Source organism: Acyrthosiphon pisum, chromosome A1 (assembly GCF_005508785.2).
Source record: "Acyrthosiphon pisum isolate AL4f chromosome A1, pea_aphid_22Mar2018_4r6ur, whole genome shotgun sequence".
Taxonomy (NCBI): Eukaryota; Metazoa; Arthropoda; class Insecta; order Hemiptera; family Aphididae; genus Acyrthosiphon; species Acyrthosiphon pisum.
The window spans coordinates 81,607,883-81,634,484 of record NC_042494.1 but is presented as its reverse complement, the minus strand read 5'-3'; the positions used below and the strand labels follow the sequence as shown (position 1 = coordinate 81,634,484).

The window sequence follows — 26,602 nt, the reverse complement described above, 5'->3', positions numbered from 1 at the left end:
TCTCCGGGTCAAAGAAAACACGTTTATTTTTTTTTATTTTAATTTTATGAAACAAAAGTGAAATGCGGTGGAGTTTTCCGGCGCGGTCGGCGGTCCGGGACGACGATTACGCGTCCGTCGCGTTGGACGACAGCTGAAGACCGTTGGCGTCCATCATGGCCTTATGCCGGCTGGCCCGGAGTTCCAGTTGCTTGAGCCCGGCGACGGCCGACTGGAAGCCGGCGTTGTAGTCCAAAGTCACCTCGTTGTAGATGTACTCCTCCCGCAGGTCCTTATAGTTGTCGTTCTCGTCGGGTCCGCTGACTAGAGCACCGTACAAAACCTGTGGATTGGGCTTGGGGCTCCGGTACGCTTCCCAGTCGCAAGGAGCCGGGCGGTCCAGACAGGAGCTGTGAACCGACGATAACAATATGATTATGGTCATGTAGTATGAGCAGGTAGATACGCGTGCATTAGGCTGCGTCGAGACTCGAGATTTTTTTAGCTTAGAATATTTAGTTTATAGTGTATACCTCCTACACGTTATATTTAAATTGATGACGAATAAATACCATTTATAAATATATATATTTATTTTATTTTTTACCTCAGTAGGTATACAAAGAGTAATATAAGTTATCGAAACTCGTTCAAACGCGTTCGATTCAATTAAAATAAATAAATAATTTAATGAAAAATAATAACCCGATCAATAGCAACTACACATACGTACAACTGTAGAAATTGATATTTGTCCAATTTTAAGGCGCAATAATTTCTTGATATAATATAATATTAATATATATTATAACGCACGTAAATACATTCCAATCTCAAACATCGACAAATAAAACATTAACGTCAATATATACCTATTTGTTTACCAATATTAATAACACAAAACAATATGTTAAAAAATGATCTATATTATATATAAATATTAATATTTTGTCTGTATGCCTGTCATTTGTGCATTCCTAAACAGATGGACCAATTTTTATGATATTTTTTTGTGTGTATTTGAGTGGTTCCCGGTATGATTTATATTTACAATTAAACCCGGTAGGTCCAACCCGGGGAGGTGCTCAAACAGGAATTCTTAAATATACGATGGAAATTTTTGTTTATAAATGGTTGCTATTGGTAATAAGAGAAATAATTAGTAGAAATTAGTACCTATTTATCATTTTATTGGTTGCCATTGGTTAATCGGTCAGATGTATCAAATCGAATTTTCACACATTGCCTACCAAGGTGGCTATGAGTTACACTTACTGCCGCAAGTTACGCCCAAAAGAAGTTGAACAATCACATTTTATAAGAGTTGTCATTTTTTACGGGCAACGAAGTGCGCGGGATCAGCAAGTAATATAATATATAACCGTCACGAGTTACGAGTGGTAAACTGGTAAATAATATTATAAGTAGATGTATACATATTATTATTATATTTTATTTTTTGATGAGTTCCCCAAAAATTACTTATATATTATATAAATTATTTTATTACCTCGCTGCGTGATGTGGTTGTAATGGGTAGTTTTTACCGAATCCTACTACGTAACTCTGTCCTCCGTCTCCCAGTATGTAATCTATCTGATATTTGGCAAATGCTCGGTATTGCGCTGACATTATGCCAATATCAGCAGCCTACGTAATACAAATACGAAAAAAAAAATTATAAATACTGTATATCAGTATACCTATAAGTATAGCAGGATGAAATTTTTTTCCACGAGTAACCACCACCAAAGAAGTGGCGTCTATATACCTGCAAGCACAAGAACACAATGTTTGCTGCATGACACAGTGTACCGGATTTTTCGATGTACAACAGTCCTTTTGGTGTTTTCTTTTGAACGTACAAATTGTAGTCGCAGAAATTTTGAATTGCTTCGGTGTACTCAGATTGATTAGTTAGTTCCGCAAGAAGGGCCTGGAATACATTTTACAGAGTTTGAGTTATTTAGTTATCGATACTTAAGTATTATATTAAGTAATATTATCTGTATTATTTATGTGTTACGGCGGGGATTCGATACTGACCGTTTCTTTAAATCGATCATACTCGATCACTGTTTGGAATTTCGATTCTTTTCGTTCCCTTAATTTGATTTTATAATGCAACAGTTAAACATTTTTTAAACGTCGATTATATTACGGAATCGAATAAAAATAAAAATCAATGAATTGGGACGATTGAACTGAAGTAAACTTCATACAACGAATTTAAATATGTTTTTAGCTTTATTATCGTATTATTTTAGTTTTATTGGTACGATGAATACAAAATATTACTTGTCGATCACTGATTGAGGATATGCGTTCTCTTATCAACTCTTGTAGACCATAGAAATACTACTATCATACTATATAATGATCACTTGCTACGCATATATTCATAGTACTTAAAATTTAAAAAATGGCTGTATTGAACTTCTTTAAAACGGTCGGTATAAAATCCCCTTATTGTCTTAACATTCGATTTTAGAAAAGAGTTCGCTCCGAGAAACGCAGACGGGTAAGCGTACATGCTGATGCTGGTTGGACTTAACACGAATAATTATTGAAAATTATAAGATTATAGACGAAACTTGGACTTAATTTATATGTCTGAACATATATTTTACCATACACCTAACTATTAACTACCAACTAACTCTCTAGCTTATATATTTGTGAGTTGCTTATAATAAATATTAATTTCTATTATCCCTATTTTAGTTTTCAGTCTTTAATAATTATATATTTCCAATAATATATCATTATTCTATGATAAATTGAAGAAATCTATTTCGATATTGTGAATGCCCAAATTTAAGAAACAGTCTCGCAGCAAACTTATAAAACTCGTTCTTGGACATAGTTTTGCCATATTGAAATAACAATTTTGATATGAAGTTTATAATTGTTAACTAAATATTTTTTATAATATTTTTGGGGAGCTATGAAAACATTTGAAGGACGTAGCCCAACCAAATCGAAACCTAAAACATCTACCGTGGATACTACTACAGGACCAACGATGGTCGTTTCTTTTTCTCATATAAAATTTAATAAAGGTTTTTAAAACGTATCGTTCATCAATGTGTGGCTTGAAAAACTCGTGTCGTATATACAATAATACTATAAAATATATTATTATACATCCGCATCATGGATTCCGCACCTGTACTCCAGCGACTTTTTTGTTGTAGTAAAATTCGTTCGGCCGTTCTTTAAGTCTATACTTCATGTACATGTACTCGGCGTCGTCCAAATACTGTGACTCCTTTGTGGCCTTGTACAGCCAAGCCGCGGCCCACGTCAATTCGTCACCATAATCTGTCGATCTATGTAAACAAAAACAGAATTTTACGTTTAAGTTGTTGTTGGATCACACCCGATTGGCCACATCCGATTAATTAATGATAAATGGTGAGAACGGTGCGTTATTATATTATGATAAATTATTCACTCGTAATATTGCGCCGCTCCTTTGATGGCGTCGTGGTACAGCCCTCTGTACTGAGTGGCGAACATGTAAAGTTGCTTGGCGTGACTCAAACAACTGGCCGAAAAATTTGAATCGATTTTGGTGAACACCATCGACACGGCGGAGAGAGCGGCGGATGTCTCACCGGCCAAATCGGAACCTGGGTAAAGCACATATTGGATATCAGGCATAAAACGAAATTGAAAACAGTGGCCAGCGAACAAATTTCGTACGGCCCATAGACGAGAAAAAAATTCAAAGCCGTTCAGCTACGTTTTACACTAGTGTTGTAATTTATAATTTTTGTTTGCCGGTTTTTACTGACGACGTCAGCAATTTACAGATTCCTAATGTGATCCTTCAAAAGTATATTAATTGGTGATCCCCCGGTATAATACATGTCATGACATATTAATTATTATTATGGTATAAGATAAATATGAACGCAGCATGAGAAACCACGTAGTGTTTATTACTGTGCATGCGCGGTCAGTGTCTTATAATTATTTACCTGGTCGATTTTTGTCGATTTTGTACGACGGCCTCGACATGTTCATGTCTTCGGGCCGACCCCAGAAACCTTGGTCCAGACTGAAGTCACCCACCTGTCCGTAAAACTCGTAGTCGCTCACGTGACACTTGATAAAGTACTCCGCGGCCCAGCGTATCGAACCCAATGCGTTTTCCCATTCGTCTATAATATTAAATTATGCAAAATAAAAAAACGGTTGATGATAAGGTTTTTAGAAAATATTATTTTGGTTCTTGCATTATAAAACATAATAATTATTGTTAATATTGAGGTATTCAACACGTAAAATTTCTGTAAATATACTCAGTGATAGGTCCTAAACAGTTTGTGCACAAATATTATAGGTATAGGTGTATTATGTAGGAAAAACATATTATACTTACTAACTTCCTCGTACGCGTCTTTGTAACTCAAGTATCCCCATGCCAAAATGGTCGTAGTGCTTGCCATCGTGAAGCCAAATTTTACAAAATCGCCAGCTAAAATAAAAATAGTATTATAATTTTTGATAGTTTTTGTTCATCCTTAAATAAAATAGTAAATTACAAAACCAAATCGTTAATCTATGTCGATGAAGATATCTTCCCAATAAAGATGTGTTGTTTACAAATAATACCAAATCCAATTAATTTACTAATCAGTACTACCTTTATTTAATATCATTATTTCAAGTTAAAATTATCTAAGATCATTATTATTCTAATTGTTAATTATTATAAATTATAATAAACGGAATAGGACGTGTATATTTGCTGTCATGTGCAACATGCAATATTATTGATTTACCTAAAATTAAAAGTTTTATAATAAGACTATTTGACACAATAATGTTTCCCTTTAACATAATATGTAAATAAACACTTAAAATATGATATTTAAATATTGGATATTTTCTAGGCTCTTCGCGTCCCAATGGATATCAATATTGAATTCAAATATTTATTATTTGATTAGACTGATAATTAATATAAATAATATAGCTTAAAAAACATTTCCCGTCCTATGTACACTATCGATGAAATGTTTTTTTTTTTTTTTTAATTGTATGCACCTACTACTGCAGCTATGGATCCTATAATGTGAACTTGTATTTATAACGTGCACCGTTTGTTTAACTTTATTTAATTAATTGTCGGTGATGAGCTATAACTATTGTGAAAAGTATAGTAAACCATAACTTTAAAAAGAAATATCTTTTCTGATTATTACTATAGGTACTTATGTAAAGACTTAGAATCATCGGTACCAAACTAAAACGAACGGAAATCATTTCATATAAACCATGTAAGTAATAGAAAAAAACTGACAAATGTAATAACTTCTAAACATTATTTAAAAAATATTATTTTCAGTATACATTTATTGTGAATAATCATATTATAGTAAAAATACAATAATATAATATTAAAATCGAATTATACTATATAATATTAGAAAGAAATTAACATTGAATATTTTGAAAAACATAACTTTTGATAATACAATGACCATTTGAAAAATGGTCCGTTATCGCAACGTTTCTAAAAAGCATTTTTCCGAATACATCCATAGTGATAGTACGTCGAAGAAAATGCATAGGTATGACATAGTGCAATGATCTGCGCATAGCCGCCGCATGTAGAGCTTTTTCAAGTACTTTTGACAACCCGAGTGTTGCAGCAAACTTCGCTCTATGATTATATCTCTTTGTTACCTGCAGCTGCAGAACTGGTTGATTTCCGTCGTTACAATATCAGTATGCACAGTGCACACAGTCCGTGGACTGCAGCTGATGTAAGTCCGGTCGATTTTCTACAGAGATTGACTGCCAGAAACCTGCACTACGAACCGCTATCGCAACGTAGTCAAAAGGCCTTTCTCTGATTAAATCTAAAGTGATACGCTGAGAAAAATTCACAGGTATGACATAGTTCAATTATCTGCGCACGGTCGCCGCACGTAGAGCTTTTGACAGTACTTCAGACAACCTGAGTGTTGCAAACTTCGATATATGATTACGTCTCTTTGCTACTTGCAGCTGCAGAACTGGTTGTCTTTTTGGCTTTACGAGATCACTTTGTGTACAGTCCATGGAAAGCTGTTGTAGTCTTTCTTCGTCTCCGCCACTCAACTTCCTGTCTGTCTTATATTAGATTCCGTCACGTTCATTTGTCTCGGTGTCACGTTCGAAAGTCTGTGCAAAACCGCAGACTGTACAGTATTAGCCACCATTCCTAGAAATTCCAACTGGTCCGTCGTTAACTTGAAGACATTTTGTGATTCTTCATCAGACATCAACCTCAATAAATGTATTTCCAAATTTCAAGTTGGTTATTTGGATGAAGGGGTACATCTGAATGTATATAATTTTCTCCTTGCCGTACGGACCTGAAGTCGTAGTTGTGGTTTGTTGACGATCCATTATTACGTGAAAAATAGTTACCTTTACACAATAACACGAGAAAGTCAAATGGTTATTTATCGGAGTGAAACTGTTTAGACAATCCTATGATAATTAATAACACGCGCAATCGAATTAAAAATAACAAAATATAATAATAAACGACCAACACATTTCACAATGACATTTCTTTATTTATTTTTACTTTATATATAAAGAATAAAGATTAATATATTAGTATACATGAGCGGAGAAACCAGGATTTTTGCTTAGGGGGAAAGGGGTTGATAATTTGTTATATAAGCCACAGAGGACTAGGGGAGGTTTAACCAACTTAACTTAACTTCATAAGTATGACAACTGACAAGTAAGCTATAATGCCGTATGTGTATAATATTTAAAAATTTTGCAGAAACCTTCATTCCAATTGCAATTTGAATGCATGCAGGTTAATTTCTTGCTTAATACGTTCACAGTAGGTACACTGAAATCATTTTTAAATTTCGCTGACAATTTGTAGATTCAATCAGGGAGGCTACGCCACTGATATTATTATATATTGTATTTATTTATTCAAATTATATGAATGTACATAATATAATATAATATATATAATAAATCAGAAATATCAAACAAATCCGACTAACTAGAAATGTAATAATTTTTGTTTTATCAATATTAATTTTAGCTTTCTAAAGTCTACCTTATATATGTGTTGTGACCGTTCCGTTAGTTAGTTGCACAGTACATAGTTACGATTGTTGATATAAGCTGTTGATTTGTATTTATTTATTGCCAGTACTTGGTTACGATTTTGATATATTATTATATATTACTGATTTTTATTAATTTATTAGCCGTATTCATCATTGTACATAAATTGTATGTTATGGAATTATAATTTTTATTAAGTTGTGTTAAAATACGTTTAGAAATCGGTAATTCAGCACGCTCGCAAAGTGAGCTTTAGTAATTTGATTTTTTTTTTTATAGGTATTGCGTTATTATAATATGGAAATTAATAAAAAAAAAATAATAATAATAAGTACTGGAAAAATAAAATGTATTGCATTTGGTTACCTATTTAATTACTTATTTACTTCTGTATCAGTTATTTCTGTAACACTCTATATATTTTATATATATATATATATATACACTATAAACATATTGTTCATTATGATGGAATAGTGGAACGTGTCTTCTAATGAAATTATAATTCATCAAGTAAATTCAATAAACGCACGTGGAGAGAATCAAATAACCACTATTATGGACAGTCAAACACCAAATGTATTGTGAAATAATTCGATGTGCCTCATGTCCGTGAACACAATAAATTTATAAACGATAAATTTGCAAAAGAAGTGTGCAGCAGTAATTATTATTGTCTGTAACAGTAAAAATATATGTAAATATATAACAATATATTAGCTAAAGTGAATTCTTTGTCCTTTATCAATTGTTAAAGCTTCAATGCTTAATTATTTGAATTCTTATATTATAAATAAATTCAATAAGTAATAGCCTAGACTTCCTAGACCTAATCATTGAGTTTGCAGAAAATCAATTATTGTATTGAGTTATAAAATTAATAAATTTAATTGAACATAATATATTATTATGGTTAGGTACTAAATCCTTGCATATTTCACGGCCTAAACCATCGTTTAATTTTACCGTGTAAACTGCCAGTAATAATAATATGTGCCAAATGGTGTTGATAATTAATAAATGTGTTTATATATTATTATGATTGTTGATATTCGCCATCGCAGTATTTGCATAATGTATATTATTATTTATTATGAACTATGTCGATAAAACATTAAATTGAAAACATTTTGATGAAATAATAATTGAATTGTGTAAAAAGCGTACGTCTTCTCCGTAAACAACACGATGTTGTGTACATCCTAAATAATAACGCAACAATATAATAACACGATTGCAAAAAAAAAAAAACAATAATTAATGTGCATTCTGATGGTTTTATACTCCTATAGCGATTATATTTTACTGGTCAAGTCCTTGACATTCTTCCTGGTCGAAGATTTCTGATGGGAATAGATGATTTTCATATTTCTATAATAACTAGTACAATATACATATAGAGTTATTTCACGTTTTTTATTATAATAATATTATCCACACCAACATTTGATCGTTAAAATGCTAGTGCTAAAGAGCACCTATACAATATATTATAATATTTACTACGAATGCCTCAATGCCCCAAAGCAAAACGTGGGAGAAACTTTACTATAATAATATTAACAACAGGATACGAATTTGTTTATTCAATATTTGACGCGATGTATCGATCGAAAGGTCAGTGATAGGTACGAACTATACGAGACGCTGTGATACACCAATGCTGCAAGTAACTGAGGAGTTCTGGGGCTTATAAATTAATTTAAGAAGTATAAAAAATTTCCCGGTAATAATACAATATATTATTGTGACTATATTATTATGTCGAGTATAGTTGACATGTTCGTTTGCAAAAAAATAAAATGGATTTCAGCTGCAGAACATGCGCAGATAATATATAGGTTTCATTTTTTTTAAATTTTGATCTGTAGCCTAAGACGCGGTTTCGTGACGATCGTTATAGTACTGTAGTTGTAATAATTTACCGTCATAATATCCTCCGGATAGGTCTTCGCCATTTTGCCCTTTGTCTGTGGTCGCAGAGTCAGCCCGCCACGGGATGCGGTTGTTGACAGGCAGGTGACCCGACCTCTGTGCTTCGTAGAACATGAGTGACAACCGCAATACTTCATCGTAATCGTAACACCTCGCCACACCGGCTAAGAGGAACGACGCCAAAATAACACGATTCATCTGTAGAGCATAATATAATACAAAAATATGAATAACTAACGTTTAAAAATCATAGGCGGTTACGATACTATCAATGTTGTAGCTAAAAGAAACATAATGTTATAATATATAGATATTTAAGTATAGATATTTATAAAAATAATACAACAAAGTTAATAAAATAACTGTATCGTGGAATTGCAAAACAAAGTATGCAATTCGCTTAATCTTATATTTTAATAAATAGTTTGCATATTTTTGTGATTTTGACGAATTTGATCAGTTTTATGCTTATAAAATACCGTGCCTTTGTATAATATCTTTAATATTATTGATAGCTATATAGTGAATGGAAAGTTTGATTAAAAAAGGAATAAGTTCACGCTCATCTTATGTTAAAAAGCAACTAAATTGTTTCTTGTTTTTAGCTTAAAGAAAGAAACTACGTTCCTTTTTCGTTCCTAGATAAAAAATATTTTTTGCGTCCCCTTTAAAAATGAACGAATTTCCAATAGGTTCCTTCGCACAAAAAAGGAAAATGCTCCCGTTAAGTTAGTGAAAATTGAACGAATACTTTTGAAGGCGTTCCTTCCAAGCACTGTAGATATGTAACAACATGTTATCAGGAATCTTGTATTCAAATATTAAGCTTATTGACTAAGATGTAATTAAAGATAACTAAAAATAATTAACCAAGATGTATTTTATATTTTAACAGATATTCGTATTTTTTTTTTCTGATTATTTTAAAAAGTAAGTACTGAGAATTTTCGACTTTAACCAACCAAAATAATCTAATAGGTTAGACATTTTCTACCAAAAACCTCCACTGTGGTTAATGATCCAAATATTTTTTCTACTAGAAACAGTAAATTATAAAAACAATACAGAATCTCAAAAATGTATTGTTATTTTTCGAATAAAATTCATTTGATACCTACCTATACTAAATCGGTTTAACATCGAATAAAATATTTCTCAAATAATAAAAAAAAATGTTAAGGACCATCCAAATAACTTTGTTGGGCATTATGACTATCACTCTAATTTACTTAATCCAATATTTGGTTCGAAAGAGATAAAGAGTAAAAATAAATACATATAATTACAGAATAATCATTTCAATGACATAAAAAATAAAATAAATATATATCCCAACTTTATTGATTTCCAGTTAGATTTGACGATTGTTCGACTCACTACTAAATCGAATTTCATTTAAAATTTAAAATATATTATTTAAGACACACTATAGAAATAATTATCGTAATATCACGGACCTTGGTGATTCTCGTGAAATAATATTTAGACACGCTCGCCTGCGAGTACCTACCTCTAGATGACCAATAGGGCATTTTTCTTGACCATTATCAAACTATAATGATTCATGGAACATTATTGAACCTAACGCAATGATTAATGTAGACGTGTCTTAATTATAAATATATCAAGTAAAACAAATATGAAAACGTCCGAAACGAGCAGTGATTAATTATCGTTTAATGTATTTTTCTCATTCGTGTTCCCCACTGGCACTCAATAGCAACAATGGCTACAGACAAAAATCGCACATGACCCATAGGTCTAAACTATACGTTTTCCTAGTAAAGAAGACACACATCAATGAAACCCAATAGGATTAATTCCTTCGACGGAATATTATTAACGTAGGTATCGTGATGATTTATAACATATTTTTGTGTCCATGTCTCCCGTTGTACAACAATATAATATTATTTATTTATATTTTGTAAACGTATCGTAAAACTTGCGTCATGCACGCAGCATTTCTGCACTCAAATGTTGTGTGTTAAATACGAACAAAATTTAAAAAAACCATATTATGACGCTATAAATGATTTAAATTGTTGCCTTCTCCAATGCGCCGACAACAAAAAAAGACATGCCTTAGCGATTCTCGTCCTGCAATTATTGGTAAAATGTTCATCTAACGCTTGCAAGCAAATCCTCATCTTCATTTATAATGATATCAGATATTTAGTACAGTCAATATATTATTATATAGTGTATAAATTGTATATTGTAATATTTGAGTACCATTTAGTGTAGATTCCAGTGAACGACACGAGAATACAATACTCTATTTGTCCTCCAAATGTTAAGTGTTTCACTCGCATTGTATCGTGGGGTTGAACGCCGTCGTTATTTACATAACCATATGGATGATTGGTAAATGGACATCCCTCCTCCGACTGTTTTCGGTCTAGTAGGACATTTTCCCCCTCACGATATATTTTTGATGAGGACATTTCACCCCCCTCCCCCCATTTTTTTAAAGTTAATTATTGACTAATAATATTGAATTTTATAATATGATATTATTGAATATTATTTAATATGAAATTTTTTAAATAAATAAAATAGTTTTTATTTTCATAAATATAATAGATTATAAATGTATATTTTTGATCAACAGTACTACTTACTCTAAACAATAAAATTAAAAAAAAAATAAGTAGGTATAAAGTAAAATATAATTAATAATTAATAAAAATGGTTAAAAATTCCGGCACAAAAATGATACATTTTGTAAAAAACATTTGAATTCTGATTCTTTTGTTGTTTCTGAACTTATATTTTTTATCCTTCGTTCAAATTTATTTTATTTTTTTTTTCGTTAAAACTGTACCAGTTAGAATATTTAAAAATTGAATAATTGCTTGTGAATTTGATTCGACATGGCAACGGATAGGGATCAGTGGAGAAGGATTGTGGACGCGGCAAAGGACCTCAATGGTCCGTATTAATAGGCCAGAAGAAGAAGAAGAAGAAGAAGAAGAAGAAGAAGAAGAAGAAGAAGAAGAAGAAGAAGAAGAAGAAGAAGAAGAAGAATTTGATTCAAGTAGTTCAGTTGATTAAAAATATACATCTATAATTTATATTTTACTATATTATTTAGTTATAGCTATAGTTATTACTATATCTATTATACAATAGGCATAAATTAATCTCATATTAAATAATAATATAATATTATTAAATAGTAAGCTTTAAAAAAAAAATTAAGGGGGGGGGGAATGTCCGCATCCAAAATATATCAGGGGGAAAATGTCCTACTACACTGAAAAACATCTGGGGGAAAATGTCTGCGATTCGGATGATTAACGTTTATTATAGTACGCATGTTTATTTCCTTAATGTATTGATATTTAATGTTTAAGAGGATGTAAGCACTCAGTACACTATTTAATTACTCTCTCCGACCCACTTTCGACATAGGACATTTTCGTTCTGCAGAAATAATCAACATTACCTACACATAGTTAATTAAACGTACAATATTAATAATAATTAGGCGTACAATTTTTAAATTCTCAAATTATCTCGCAATAAAATTAAAACATCACTAAAAATCCTAATGAGGTTCCCTGTATAGTACCTTTGGTTCTTAAGTTTGACAATACTATCATAGTAGCTATATGTGACAATATTCACTCTAACCACATACAAGATTGGTTCAGCTGAATGAAAATTTGCTGTTGTGCGTAGATCAAAAAGAGTATAGTGCACTGACATCCTCTTAATGTATTATAAATAGTTATAATATTTTCACAAGAAGTCGCATATCAGTATAATATCACCTATAACCTTTCCGTGTAACCCTGGTTGAGGACCGCTATTCCGTACAATAAGTACCTACGCATTTAAAAACGTCATTCTTGTCATTATTGATTGAATTAATTATTTGCAACAGAGCAAAAGTATATTCAAGTAATATTAAACAGACATCTATACATAATAATAGTGTGTAAAGTTTTAAATTTAAAAATAAATCGTAATACATACATAGGTACTTAAGTGGTTATATAACCACGTGGGTTTATTTTATAAGTTATATAATGCTTGAACATTAATGTAGAACTAACAAGGTTAGGCGAGGAATATGAGTTACTAAAATAACGTTTAGTTAAAAACGCTTTTTAAAAATTAACTGAACATAAGACACATTTTACGTTGTGCAATTGTATATATTTTATAATTAAGTACTACTTTTTCGGATGAGATTTTATATATATGTACATGGTACAACTATATTTGAAAGAATAATATTAAAAAAAATTACATGGATTCCTCTTTAACATTAACTGATATTTTAATTCGGGTACAGACATTTTCACACATGCTACTAGATAGTAATACTACTTGACTCGGTTGTCAGTACCCTATTTTGTCTAATAATTTGTGCCGATAATTTGCAAGTTGATTTTATACATTTTCAAATAAGTCTTAAAATATTATTAACCAAAAACCATTTTGAGGGGCCACCTTCACCCCCCGGCTTTGTCCGGTCGATTCGATAAATGTGTCAATATTTGAAAATTAATTGCAAATAGGTAATGTAAGTGTATTGTTTTTGGAATAAAAATCAATAAATCAATATTTTTTTTTATGAATTTTACAATTTTTTTCTTAGGCTCCTAACTTTGTTCAATTTTTTTTTTAAAAGATATCAATATTTTTGAAGTCGATAGTAAATAATAGCAATTTGGTTTTTAGACTGGAAATATCATTTTTTTTTTTTTTTTTGGCATATTTTACAAGTGTTTTTTATAGAAATGGTTTTGGCTGTTAATATTTTGGGTAAAGTGGTGATGGAGATTGGAGGATATAATGTTGTAAAATGCCTACTTACTAAGTAAAACGTACTATAAAACATAAAACATAATTATAATATTGAAGTGTGTGACGAAAATATTGCGACCTTCGGGAACAGGATCGGTGGGCATGTGACGATCGCTATGCAGATAATATAATTACATATATGGAAATAGCCCGTTATTAATCCATATGACAATTTAATACCCAGACTTACCAGATCTGGTCACATGGTTATAGGGATGTAATTATTATTAACGTTTAAAATGAATGAACACCCGGCGACTTGCACCGTCAGATTTATCGCGAGTAGGTTTTAAACGTGCCGCATACTACGGCGCCTGATAATCGAACATACCTGAACCAATAACCATTGATTAAGTAAACTTAATTTTACTTAATAATGTTTACTTAATCAATGCCCAAGCACAACTGAGTTCGATTATCACCCAATGTTAGTAAAATAGTGAAATGACATAAGTATACGTTGTCCGGCTATTATAGGTACGACGATTAGTTCTCAATGGCAAAGTATACAGCTGAACAAATATAATAATAATATGTTGATTACCGTCCAGGGAACGGGCAATGTGAATATACTATCGCACTATATGCAAGCCACAAGGTGGTTCTTTTAGCCTAAAGGTAGAGCTAATTTTATTTTCTCGAAAAGTATTGACATTTATTAAAATAATATGTTCGCATAATTTTTAGTTGTAATAAAACAACTTTTTTGAAAAATAATTATAATTTTTATCGTTATTCTTTTTAAGTATTTTACTGTTTTGAATACCAGCATATATAATTGTTTATTGAATTTCTCAGAAGATATATAAAAACATAAAAATATTCTACTATGAAATCAAAAATGTATTTACAAATAATTATAACGATAATAGTGAAACTATAATATATTTATTTTTAAAAGTTGTTTTAAAATAATTTAAAATCGTGTGCCTACGAAAAAAAATTAGCAAACATGCAATACGTTTTGAGAAAGTGGCTGAAAATGAATCACATTTGCATTTTTTTAGATTTACTTGAGAATATCGTACCCACGCCTGTTGTCTCCGTCTTACTAACGTTTAATATATCAATATAAACATTTAATAGATCCAGTACTGTGTTTTTCACTTAAATATTAGAGTGAACTAATCTATTATCAAACTTGAATGAAAGAATATTACCTCTTTTCTCTCGTTGGTTTTCGCAATATTGATAATTTTTAATTGGGTAACGAGTATGCAAGATCATAAGATTTAAAAATGCACATTAGTGACTATCAAAACAAGACCAAGACTAAGACTTTCAAAATCTTGGTCTTGGTCTTGCAGACTCAGTCTTAGTCTTGGTCTTGGATATACACCTTAATATTGGTCTTGGTCTTGGTCTTGCAGACTCAGTCTTGGTCTTGGTCTTGCGCAAGACTCTTGCTATTTTCAGAAAATATATAAAAAAAAACTAAATACCAGTTATAGCTGTGTGTACGTTTTTTGCTATGATCTCTAAGATGAAACTTCGTCCAATATATTACATACCTAGTATATTTATAAATCAAACATTAACATAAAACAAGTCAAACAATTTAATTTTTATTATACTCGTTTAAAACTTTGCATTTTAAATTATGCTTATATTATTTTACTTGTATAGTTGTATGAATCAATTTACCAGCATAATTAAATTTCTAAGTTCCTATTGCGTTTATAACAAATATCAATAGGTTATTACTAATTGCTAATTACTAGTTATTGACCAATATAATGTTTATAAAAATTAAATTGTTGTTTTTTAATATTTTTATTTTCTTCTTTTTTTTTATTTCGCACAATTTACAAAAACCAGAAATTTCATTGTTTAAATATATTATTTCATAATAATCACTAAATTTACTTTTAAAACGTTGGTTATTATCTTCTAATTCATTCACACACTCGCTTTGGTCCACTACATCTTCAATGTCACTCATTTTAAAGGTACAATAACAACAACTATAACAAGGTGTATTACTAATAGACAACAAGTTTACGACACTAATGAAATGCTATAGGTAGGTACTGTATAAGACACTAGTTTAAGAACACAATGTCTAGTACAGAAAAATCACACAAGCTACGAACGAAAATAAAAACGTACTTCCTGTTAAAATGATACCTACCGTAGTCCGTAATGACTTTCAGAAATTATTAGTATATTCGATTCAAAGTAAAGGTATGTTATGGACATACATTATTCTATTAGCAAGACAACTTTCGACGTTTTTATCGATTTTGGAAAATAGAATAATTTTTCAGTAATTGTAAATTAGTATGAAACAACTATGTTATTTTGTAATATTAATTCTCATTATATTTTTAATCTTTTTTTCAATAATTCGCCATTTCCTTGAATAGGCACTGATAAAATTTCATAACAATACAAATAAATTCTTATTATTTTCGTTATAAATTATTAGTTAATGGAATCTAGATAGGTACACTAATGTGTTTTCGGGGAAAAAAAATTGCAAGACTGCAAGAGTCTTGTTAGACCAGTACCATCTTGGTCTTGGTGTTGCAGCAAGAGTCTTGCGAGACCGCAAGACCAAGACCAATTTTGATCATCACTAATTCACATTACACATTTAAACATTAGATTATGATAATACGTCAACTAGAAAACATAGATAATACTTCAACTGTAAGTTAGAAAACAGTTAGCAACACATAATTGAAACTTCTGAAGGAAAATTGTCTCTGTTGTCCATTTGTAAAATGCAGATATGTAATTTTCTAAGTATTGTTTTTGCCATAGACTTCCTACACAAAATAAATGCGACGATTTCTTGTCATTTAAAGGTGTATTGCAAATTATGTATTTTATGATATTTATTTTTCATCAACATTTGTTACAAGTCTTAACTTTTTGAATTTTATATTTTGTTTTTTGAGTTTTTAAAAATATAATTTTATTTTTGAGATTATTAACTTATAATTATTACTTAGATATCTTTCATTGAGACATTCGTGTGATTAAAGTTTGATTTATTTTTATGATTATTGTAACTACCTAACAAATAATAATTTTTACCTATGAAATATATTATTTTATTTTTTGTTCAACTTTCGTACTTTTTTAATTTATATATGTATCTCTTTTTTTCAGTATTTTTTTTTTTATAGAGACGCAATTAATCGTCAGTCAACAGTTTTCTTTCCTGCACGTTTTTTATTTTTATTACACATTTTAATTATAATTTCCACGAAATATTTTCTAACTTATATTATTATAAAGGAGTATTTTCTAGAATAATTGCCAATTTGATTTAAAATCACTTGGATCATTATTGTTCTGGTAATATTTCCATAATTTGTACGTCGTCCCAAGCCTCATTTAAATTATTTTATAAAGACTCGTCTGGCATAAAACAAATTCTTAGTCACGTGTTCCACGCAAGATTTTGGAAAGTGTAGAAAATATTGCCGTTAGAAATTTGTCGACGATCAGCTGGATTCTGCTCGAGCATCCACGGTTCATGCGTAACATATACCTAGGTTGCTAGATATTCTATAACCTACCTCAGTGGCGTAATATCACGGGGCTGCACGACGGTGCACTTCCACACCTCAGTGTTGTGTAACAAGTGCAACAGGTTCTTTTACACCTACTGAAGCTGTTGAATACTACTGTATTTTTATATGTTTAATGTATATACAGACATATAGTGTCGTACAGAGTACTAACTGTACATATACAAATTTTGATATTTGTGTATAATCAATTAATATAAAATGATAGTATAAGTGAGCAAAATTATTTACTTCAAATATGACTTAATTTGTCTTTATGATTATTTGATTAATGAAAATTTTGCACCTGCTAAAATGTAATGGAATTACGCCAATGACCTACCTCTATTATATTATGCAATTAATTTTAGCGAGATAGGCGCCGCGCGGTCAACGTAACAAGAAGAAAAAAAACTCAGCTACAAAGTACACGACATTATAGGTATTTATTTATTTCATTTTTTACAATCGTACTCATATAATAGCTATTCACTCAAGTACGTGGTTTAATGCAATATACGGTGAAAAAACTTTTTAAAAAAAATATCCGTTTTTAGAGCATTCTGTGGCATGTGGCATATATTAATAGATAATAAAAGAAAAATATAATATTATCCAATGTGTGCATTCGACGTGTTAACGAGGTAAATATTGTACCAGTAATTTAAAATTACGGAGAAAAAAATTGTTATTCTTATTTATCTGTTTTTGAAACGAAGCATGTTTAAAAAAATAATAATGACGACGATATTATGACGTGATCTTTATATTATGTTATAGATAATCACTCCGAGTAGTCGAAACGAGTACATTCTGTACAGGGAGATCCTTTTGACCGTATGAACACTAATTATGTTTTTAAGATCTTATGAAACAATATTTTTATCTTTATCATTTTTTAAGTTTCTTACTTTTTGAACATTTTATATCTTTAATTTTGTGTTCTTAATTAGGAAAGCTTAAGCAGCATATTTTTCAGAAAATTTTGATTTCGTTCTGACCATGTAAAGTCCTATCACGTATCTGCTCAATTTCAACTAAAATTTTTATATACCTATATAATTAAATTGTATGTATATAGTTAGTATTATAGATGTTTTATAACTACCCAATAAGAAATAAATTAATTTTTGTAAAAATTTCAATTTATCTGCTATCTAGGTAGGTAGATATATCTTACGTATCTTACTGGTTAAGTGTTTCCGAAATACACATAATTCTTCATGAAGACAAGTGCTAGGTATTGTCACACTTAACTTAGTAATACGAGTTTTTTTTCCAACATTTTATTTTTCTAATTATTATCATTTATTATAATTTATAAACTATAAAGTACTACGATAGTTATACACAAGCACATAATTTAGACGCACAGTTTCTTAAGTAGTTTCTATCGTAAATCTTCTTTTTTCCAAATTTATTGGGGCTAACTCTTTTTATTTGTATATTATAATTTATAAGTAATTATGACCCATGTACTGTTTCCTAGCAATCGATTTTTCTTTAGATTCTTTACGAGATATTTTATTATTTTTTAAAATTTTGTTTTTATGTTTAATTTTATAATTTTTTAGATATTTCGTTTACAACTACTTACCCATATGATCTACAATAGCATTAATTTCGCTGTTATGAGAAAATGGAGAAAACAAGTTACAACAAGTGAATCTCGTTAATTTTTTTTAGTAGTATCATTTTTTTTTTTTTAATTTAAAATCTTAATTTAGGTTTGTTTTATTAACAATATTAGCAATGTTTTCTTCTGAGAGTCTTAAGTATGATTTGTGATTTTATTGTCACATTATGCATGGGCCTTAAGTGGCAATAATTCTTCTAAATTATTAATTGGGAATGGTTCTAAATAAATTAAGTTAGCTGTCATAAAATCTTGTATTGTAAGTTTAGTATTAGCAGCGGGGTCATTACATTTTATATTGACATTTTATTTAAATTATAAGTAATGTTATATACTTATATAGATTAAGTACAAAACGCGGGTTGTACAATTTTAAACAGTATTAAACTAACGTTTTTATTTATATATTTTTATAATTTACCTATATAATACGAATCCAACATTATATTAATTGCATAAGTTTACTAGTCATACTACGTATCCAATGAATAAAATAAATGTGCTAAATAACGTATATATAAATTGTATTTATTTACAAAAACTGAATATTTAAGATCTTTAACTTTTAAGCACTCTATAATGATTGTTAAATTGTTTTGAATACATTTATTAAATGCTTTAAATTACAATAAAATAATTTCTACTGTAACCATCTGAATTTGAGTAAAGACTATGACAATTTACTAAACACACCACTCAGTATGAGGTACACTTTTGGCAGAGGAGATACCAGCTAAACGTTGTTGATATTGAATTTAAGTTACGTGTTATTATATTTTAGTAATTTTTAGATGGAAAACGTGATTATAAAAAATATTATAGTCGCAAGGAGCTTATAAATATTATAAAATCAAAATATAGTTATTTATAAGACTGGAGATACTTGTTGTTACTTGTTAACGTGGACATGACAAATTTTAAAAACTGAACTTTCCAACGAGTATTAAAATAATTTAGTTATAACTTATAAGTTATATACCTATTTGCGAAATATGAAATGCGAAAGAACGCATCGGAAATAGAATAGATACTCCACAAAATTATTCCGATCATCTAAACTTTAAATACTTATAACTCATAAGTAGTTACAACTAAATAACTAGTTGTTCAAAATTTGATTATTATTTCCTAAAAAATATAAGAAAAAATAATCTGCTTCAGTATAGAATGTGAGTTGGTGTTAAAAAATAAATAAACGATAGAATTTTTTTTTTCAAGTTTATTAGGTACATAATTATCTTTTGTTTTTAAAAATGGTAACCTACTTTTCGAGATAACAATGTTGAGTGTTTACTTATAAAATAATCACCTCAATTAATTACAACAAAAAATAAACAATTGCGACCAACCCGGAAAATTAGACGTTCCCAAAGGCCATGAAATATCCACACAAAACGAAAATTGTTTGTACTTACCTAATAAAATTTAGAACAACTGTAACTTGTATTATTGTTGTTGTTGTTATTATTTGAGAAGAACGTGATTGAGTTGCGAACGTTTAATTTTAGAAACGTTAATAAACGCTTGTGCACTGCAGTCGTACAGTCGCGAATGATGAATATTTGCCATTTCTGGAGAAGTTGAGAGGAAATATTAATTTAATTATTATCCGCACCAATTGCGTTACGATAATAATTGCAACAGATTCCAGTTGAACACCTACACGTGAACTTGTATAATATTATGTCATATCACACGCTGTGACTTTTAGGTTTCAGCGCAAGTGGTAAAATACAGTATTGAATCTATATATACAACTATAATAGTAATTCAATTTCACATATAACGAACGGTTCGATTATTATTAAAGTTATGTAACAGTTGTAATAACTAGCAGTAATATACGCATACGTATATAAAGGTAAGGTACGTAATTTGTAACTATTCTTTTGATATAATAATAAACTACTATAAAACGTAAAATGAACGAAATGAGAAATAAACAACTCGGGCGTATATTTGAATACATTTCAAAGAAATTGATACTACGGACGATGATAGGAGATATTATAGAACGCCATTCTAGTTTCATTAGGTTTGCTATACATTATATACCTCATGCGATGTTCATATTCCATTTCAATATCAAAAATTCGACGAAACCGTTGCCAGAAACATGATATTAATTCTTTCATTTGTACAATTTTTGTTTTCTACGTTTGATGAATAAAAATGAATTTATTTTAAAAACTGTTTAAATACCGGGAGCGATAAAGTAAGTATGCATTATTATAAGTGAAAATAACATTATAATATTTAAAAGATAAGTCTTGCACAGACTTAATTATTATTTTTTAATAATTTGATAATAGTTTATTTCTAAGTTTCTAACGACTATTTGAATACCTATAAATAAAATGTCTATACCAAGTCAAATTTCATAGACAGATACCAAAAAACTGAACAACAAAAACCACATACCTACATGAGTATATTATACCTACAATCGCATACCTATAGGCCACAGTTTAAACGTTTTTTTAAAGTACGTGAAAAGATTATTTCCAAATGTTTTGTTATGTCAATTTAAACCCTTTAAAATAATATTTGTTTCTAATAACGTGTCCTAATATCATCGTTTTACGATGGTATGTTGCCTTTGACGATAATGAATATTTTCAAATAGTGCAATTTATAGTATCGAGTTAAATGTTTATACGGAATCAGAACGTAATTTTATAGCTTTCAAGCGAGGTTCAAGCGTGATAGTGTCTGAATTTTTTACTTAATTAATGATTTATTTTCGTTTCTTTCACCTTCCGGTTCATTGCCGATTAGACATTGTTGTGACTTGTAAGACTCGAAGATTTTATCTGAAATATGTATTGGAGGTAGACGAGAGAGAATTGAACATAATAATATCGATTATATAATACTGCCGAACCCGTGCCCTTCGTTGCCCGTAAAAAATAGCAACTCTTAAAAAATTATGATTGTTCAACTTTTTTTTTCGTGTAACTTGCTGCAGTAAGTGCAACTCAGCCACCCTGGTAGGCGATGTTCAATAATTTGATTTGAGGCAAGTTTTTACCTGATCTGCCCGAATACCCAATAATAAATAAATAGGTACTAATTTCTACGGTAAACTGTAACCAATGGCAACTATTAATAAATAAAAATAAAATTTCCAATTTCCATCGTGAACCTCAGTATCCCTGTTTGAGCACCTCTTTAAAATGCGAATTTCAGCAAATATTTTCTTATAGCACGGTGAAAATATGAGAAAAATCTCTATTCCAAATTTAAAGTTCGTGCGTTGCGTAGTTTTTGAGTTACAGCGATCAGTGACTAAGTGGTATTTGGATTTTATATGCATAGATAATATACTATTATACTGAATAAATAATATTATGTTCGATGGGTGAGGAAACTGCAATGACCTATGTGGCTATGAACAATGCAAATTATGAAAGGAAAATGTTTTAAGTCTTCTTTTATACGAGAATGCCATACAAATAGCTGTGCCACGATGAAAATGACTTCGACCACGATACTGTTATTTTTCCATTTCTCAAGCAGTTCCGAGATTGCGTGGTTGTCCATTATATAAGATTAATAAACTTAAAATGTTACCCCATCCGTTTTTTTGTGAATCGATATTATTTTAAGAAATTATTAATACAATTTAATATTTAACTCTTCCGTTGAAAATTAAAATACGAAACACGAAGTTATATTATACTACCTATACTGTATTAAATATATAACAAATTAAATTTATTAAATTTTGTTCAACTTAAATTCCTCTGAAAATTCCTGGGAAGCTTCAGTTTATTCTTTACTTATATTATTATTTTGATTAACTGATCCAGAAATGTAAAAAATGTAATACGTTTTGATTGTATGCCGTTTACTGTTAATTAAATTACAACAATCCATTATTCTTAAAAACTAAAAATCAGTTTTCTTTGTAGTCCTTCGACGTATTATTTAAATCTAAAGATAAGTTACCTACGCATAGCTTACTGCTATAGAATATTATACTTACTGTAAGAACATAAAGGGCAATATTATAATTCTAAATCATATTGGTTAAAAATCACATCTTCTGTTGTTATTTTTTTGATAAGCCATTTGAACACAAAAGTTAATTTACTATTTACATGGCTTTGAATATTCTTAAAATAAATGTGTACTTACCCTTTTCACTAATCTGATAGGCATAAGTATTTGTATAATTATTATCCGGTCACAACAAGTGTGGTAAAAGTGTACAAGATCATCATCGAAACGTACGAGGCGTTATTTTCACGGTTTATATAGATTATTAAAAATAATATATTAATCCCTTCTCTATTTAGATTTTAGGTATTATAAATTAGATGGTCGTACGACGTGGTAAAAGTATAAAATATCATCGAAACTCGTCTGACAGTCTGTGAGACGTACATGGCAAACAATTCTCGGAAATTATAATGAAATAATAGTTAATACAATAATATTTAGCATAATAACCTCGTCAACGCGGTGATTTTTAAAAATATGTACTACTGTAATATAATCTACCTACCAAATCGTTGATGGAGAAAACTTCAATTTGTTATATACGTATATGCTATATTAATGTTATGGTTATTGCAGAATGTTATCACAGATTTAAAAATGTCATGTCGGGTTGACCTATACCTGCCGTAACCTACGTCATATTATATGTTCTTTACTAATACAACTTTAATGTTAATACCAAATGGGAAAGTAGAAAACAATTTTGATTATTCAATCGTTATTGTTTTAGACTTTAAGTACTGATAATAATATCTCAATGTTTTTTTAAAATATATTCGCATGCATGCATTTACTTTTTTCCGGGCTTAAACGACATAACTTCATGTCGACGAATGTGAGCAGAAATATGTTATGCGTGTTTACAATAAGTTTAGCTTGTATCCTTATTTGTAAATTTCTTTGTGTGAAAAATCAGCGAATTTATAATCAAATGTTGCTCGTGACAATCAATTTAAATAAATAAATAACAATTTATTTTCAACCATCTAAATAATACAATATTTGCTAAGTTTACACAATTTAATATAGTTTATAAAAAAGTAATAGGTACCCATAAAAAAAATATATAATGAATAAATTACATGATAAATACAAAATATAGTAAATTGTGCATTCAATTCAAGTACATTATTTGAACTAATATCAAAATAAAATAGTACACATATTTGAACGAGTTGAAGCTCATTTGAACGAGTGTGAAATTGAAATCTTATAAAAATATTTTTCAGTTATTACAAACATATTATTGAGTTTATTATTATTATTTTATTTATTTTTTAGTATTCCAATACAACTCTGAAGGTCATATTAAGGTAACTATAATAACACAATTTTAAAAAGGAATGTAACTATTTGACTTGTATCTACGTTTAATAACTATTGATTTTTAAAAGTGAATTTAATGTACAACAAAACCGTTACCATACATTTATAGTATTGACAATAATAATGTGCTTTATCAAAATGCACTAATTTAACATTTTAGCGACCAAACAAATCAGCATGTAATACGTCATTTAATATTATAATATAGGTACTTTTAAAGGAAATTTATATTAATATTTTCCAATACATTTCAAACTTTTAATGACTAAAGTTGTAACAAATTTATATCATTATAATATGATTATATTATAATATTTCTATTGCATATATTATCATATATTTTATATGATGTTAAAAAAATATATATATATAATTTGCATTACCATGTTTGTAGCGTACCACATAACCGAGTGGTGACTGCTGCGTCAAGTGACGTTCACGAAACAATATCAATACAGAATCAACTTTGACGTAAACTTTAACAACACTGCGTTATCCTAGTAAATAATTAGTCACTAATACGGCTTTTTGCGGACAACGATAGCGGTGGCGGAGGCGATACAAGTCCTGCCTGCATGGCGTGGAAATGATACGACGGTTGAACGATAATATTATTATGATGTAGGAAAACGACGACGATGGAGACGATCGGTTGTGGAAAAAATTATACGAAATAATAAAAAATATAATATAAATCGCGGATGACGACGACAAATGAGGTAGACTCGACCAAATAATAATGACGACGACGAGCGTTTAAGACGTTATATATTATAGTCGAGAAGACGAACGAGTAAAATATAATCGAACGCTGTTGCGGCGCGGCAGCGGCGACGGGAGAAAAAATTATAGACGCGGCGGCTGCGGTGGCGGCGTCGGAACTGTCAAACAAAAAGCAGTCCGTTCGCTGCCAGAACGACAGGTAGGTAAGGTAGGTAGGTATGTAGGTAGGTAGGTAGGTAGGTAGGTAGATAGGTAGGCAGGTATTTGACTATTTTTATAAAACGGGGCGGTGAAACGGGCAAATCGGCAAACGCAAACGGTGGTTCCGCGGCGAGATCGAGACGATCGATTATTATAATAATATTGTGCAATAATATATTATATATCGTGCGCCAAAACCACTCCGAAAATGTGAACAATAATTGAATATCACCGATTTCTGCATATATTATCGTAATATATTATAAGTGCCCACGGTTAAGCGATAATCGCGAGTTAGAATCAATATAGACACAATATGGCACATTCTGACTGTGGAAAACTTTTAAGTGGGACTTTAGGATCAATTTTCAATTATTTTAATTTTTTATTTGGGAGTTCTGAAGCGATAAAAAGTTTTTATTTTTCCCTTTTCCTATACCTATATGTAAATATGTAATCGATAATACGATGACATTTTGGAAAATATTGATATATCAGCTAAAACTAATATCTAAATCAAATAACAAACCTAAATAATAAATACTACATCCAATATTTTATCTGTTTATATATTTTCGAACTATTTTTATGGACTATTATCCTTGGTATATAGGTATATCAATAACTAAGAAACTACAAGTTTGAATTTTGATTTAGATAATCAAACATTAAAAAAAAATCTTCTGATAATAATACATTGCAAAAAAGGTTATTCAAGAAATAATGAGTTTGTATCGCCACTGGACTTGAACAGTAAGACATGGTCCTTAAATATATCTAACAGTTTTCAAAAATCTAAATTTTAATAAATTCTTTTTAAAGAAAACATAATAAGGTGTTGAGAACTCTTGTTATACTGTATAGGTATAAATGTATAATGAAGGAACTATGTGATTATTTGTCGGCAATTCTATTGTTAATAAACAATGTCATGTTGTTTTTATTTTAAATTGGAAATATTATTATCTAAATTACCTATAGGCTATACATGTGAACCATTTACATTTTTTTCTACTTTGTCGAGGGTGTGGGCGTGTCACCCATCACAGCACAAATATTTTTTAACACTATGGCACGATGTTTGGGTTCACTACATCGAGGCAATCATGGTTTTTTTCATTAGGTAAACAATCACTGAAATATTAATTTAAAATAAAACGTAATAATTTAATATTATGTGCTATATCATATAAAATCGTTCGGAAGTCAATTTCCCTTAATATGTAAATCACAAATATTACTACCATAGCGTGATACAAATACTAAGCAAACTAAATAGTGCTGCCGATCAAAATAAATACACCAATCCTGCAGCAGTGGATCATCGATCTTGGGTTGTCCACTTGTCCGCCAT

General features: G+C 29.9%; 1 protein-coding gene across 2 annotated transcripts; it reads right to left on the bottom strand.

The window, feature by feature from the left end:
- LOC100161517 (endoglucanase A) lies at positions 1 to 25,214 on the bottom strand. 2 transcript variants are annotated; one of them, XM_001944739.5, is made up of 9 exons: positions 24,708 to 25,214; positions 9,006 to 9,213; positions 4,370 to 4,465; positions 3,966 to 4,148; positions 3,437 to 3,614; positions 3,149 to 3,311; positions 1,751 to 1,915; positions 1,490 to 1,629; positions 1 to 389 (listed from the first exon to the last, which is right to left on the bottom strand). In XM_001944739.5, the coding sequence occupies exons 1-9, from the start codon at positions 24,726 to 24,728 to the stop codon at positions 107 to 109; spliced, it is 1,437 nt and encodes a 478-aa protein (XP_001944774.2). In that variant the 5' UTR covers positions 24,729 to 25,214; the 3' UTR covers positions 1 to 106. The 2 variants fall into 2 exon arrangements, with proteins under 2 accessions (XP_001944774.2, XP_029343475.1); XM_029487615.1 differs by lacking the exon at positions 24,708 to 25,214 and adding an exon at positions 20,409 to 20,433.
- Positions 25,215 to 26,602: the final 1,388 nt, after the last annotated feature.

Excerpts from the sequence above, each read along its gene's own strand:
- LOC100161517 (XM_001944739.5), bottom strand. The coding sequence starts at position 24,728 with ATGTGGTACGCTACAAACATG. Across the intron at positions 3,615-3,965 it reads AATCGACAAAAATCGACCAG|GTTCCGATTTGGCCGGTGAG; the intron begins GTAAATAATTAT and ends TGCTTTACCCAG. Across the intron at positions 3,312-3,436 it reads GGAGCGGCGCAATATTACGA|ATCGACAGATTATGGTGACG; the intron begins GTGAATAATTTA and ends TTGTTTACATAG.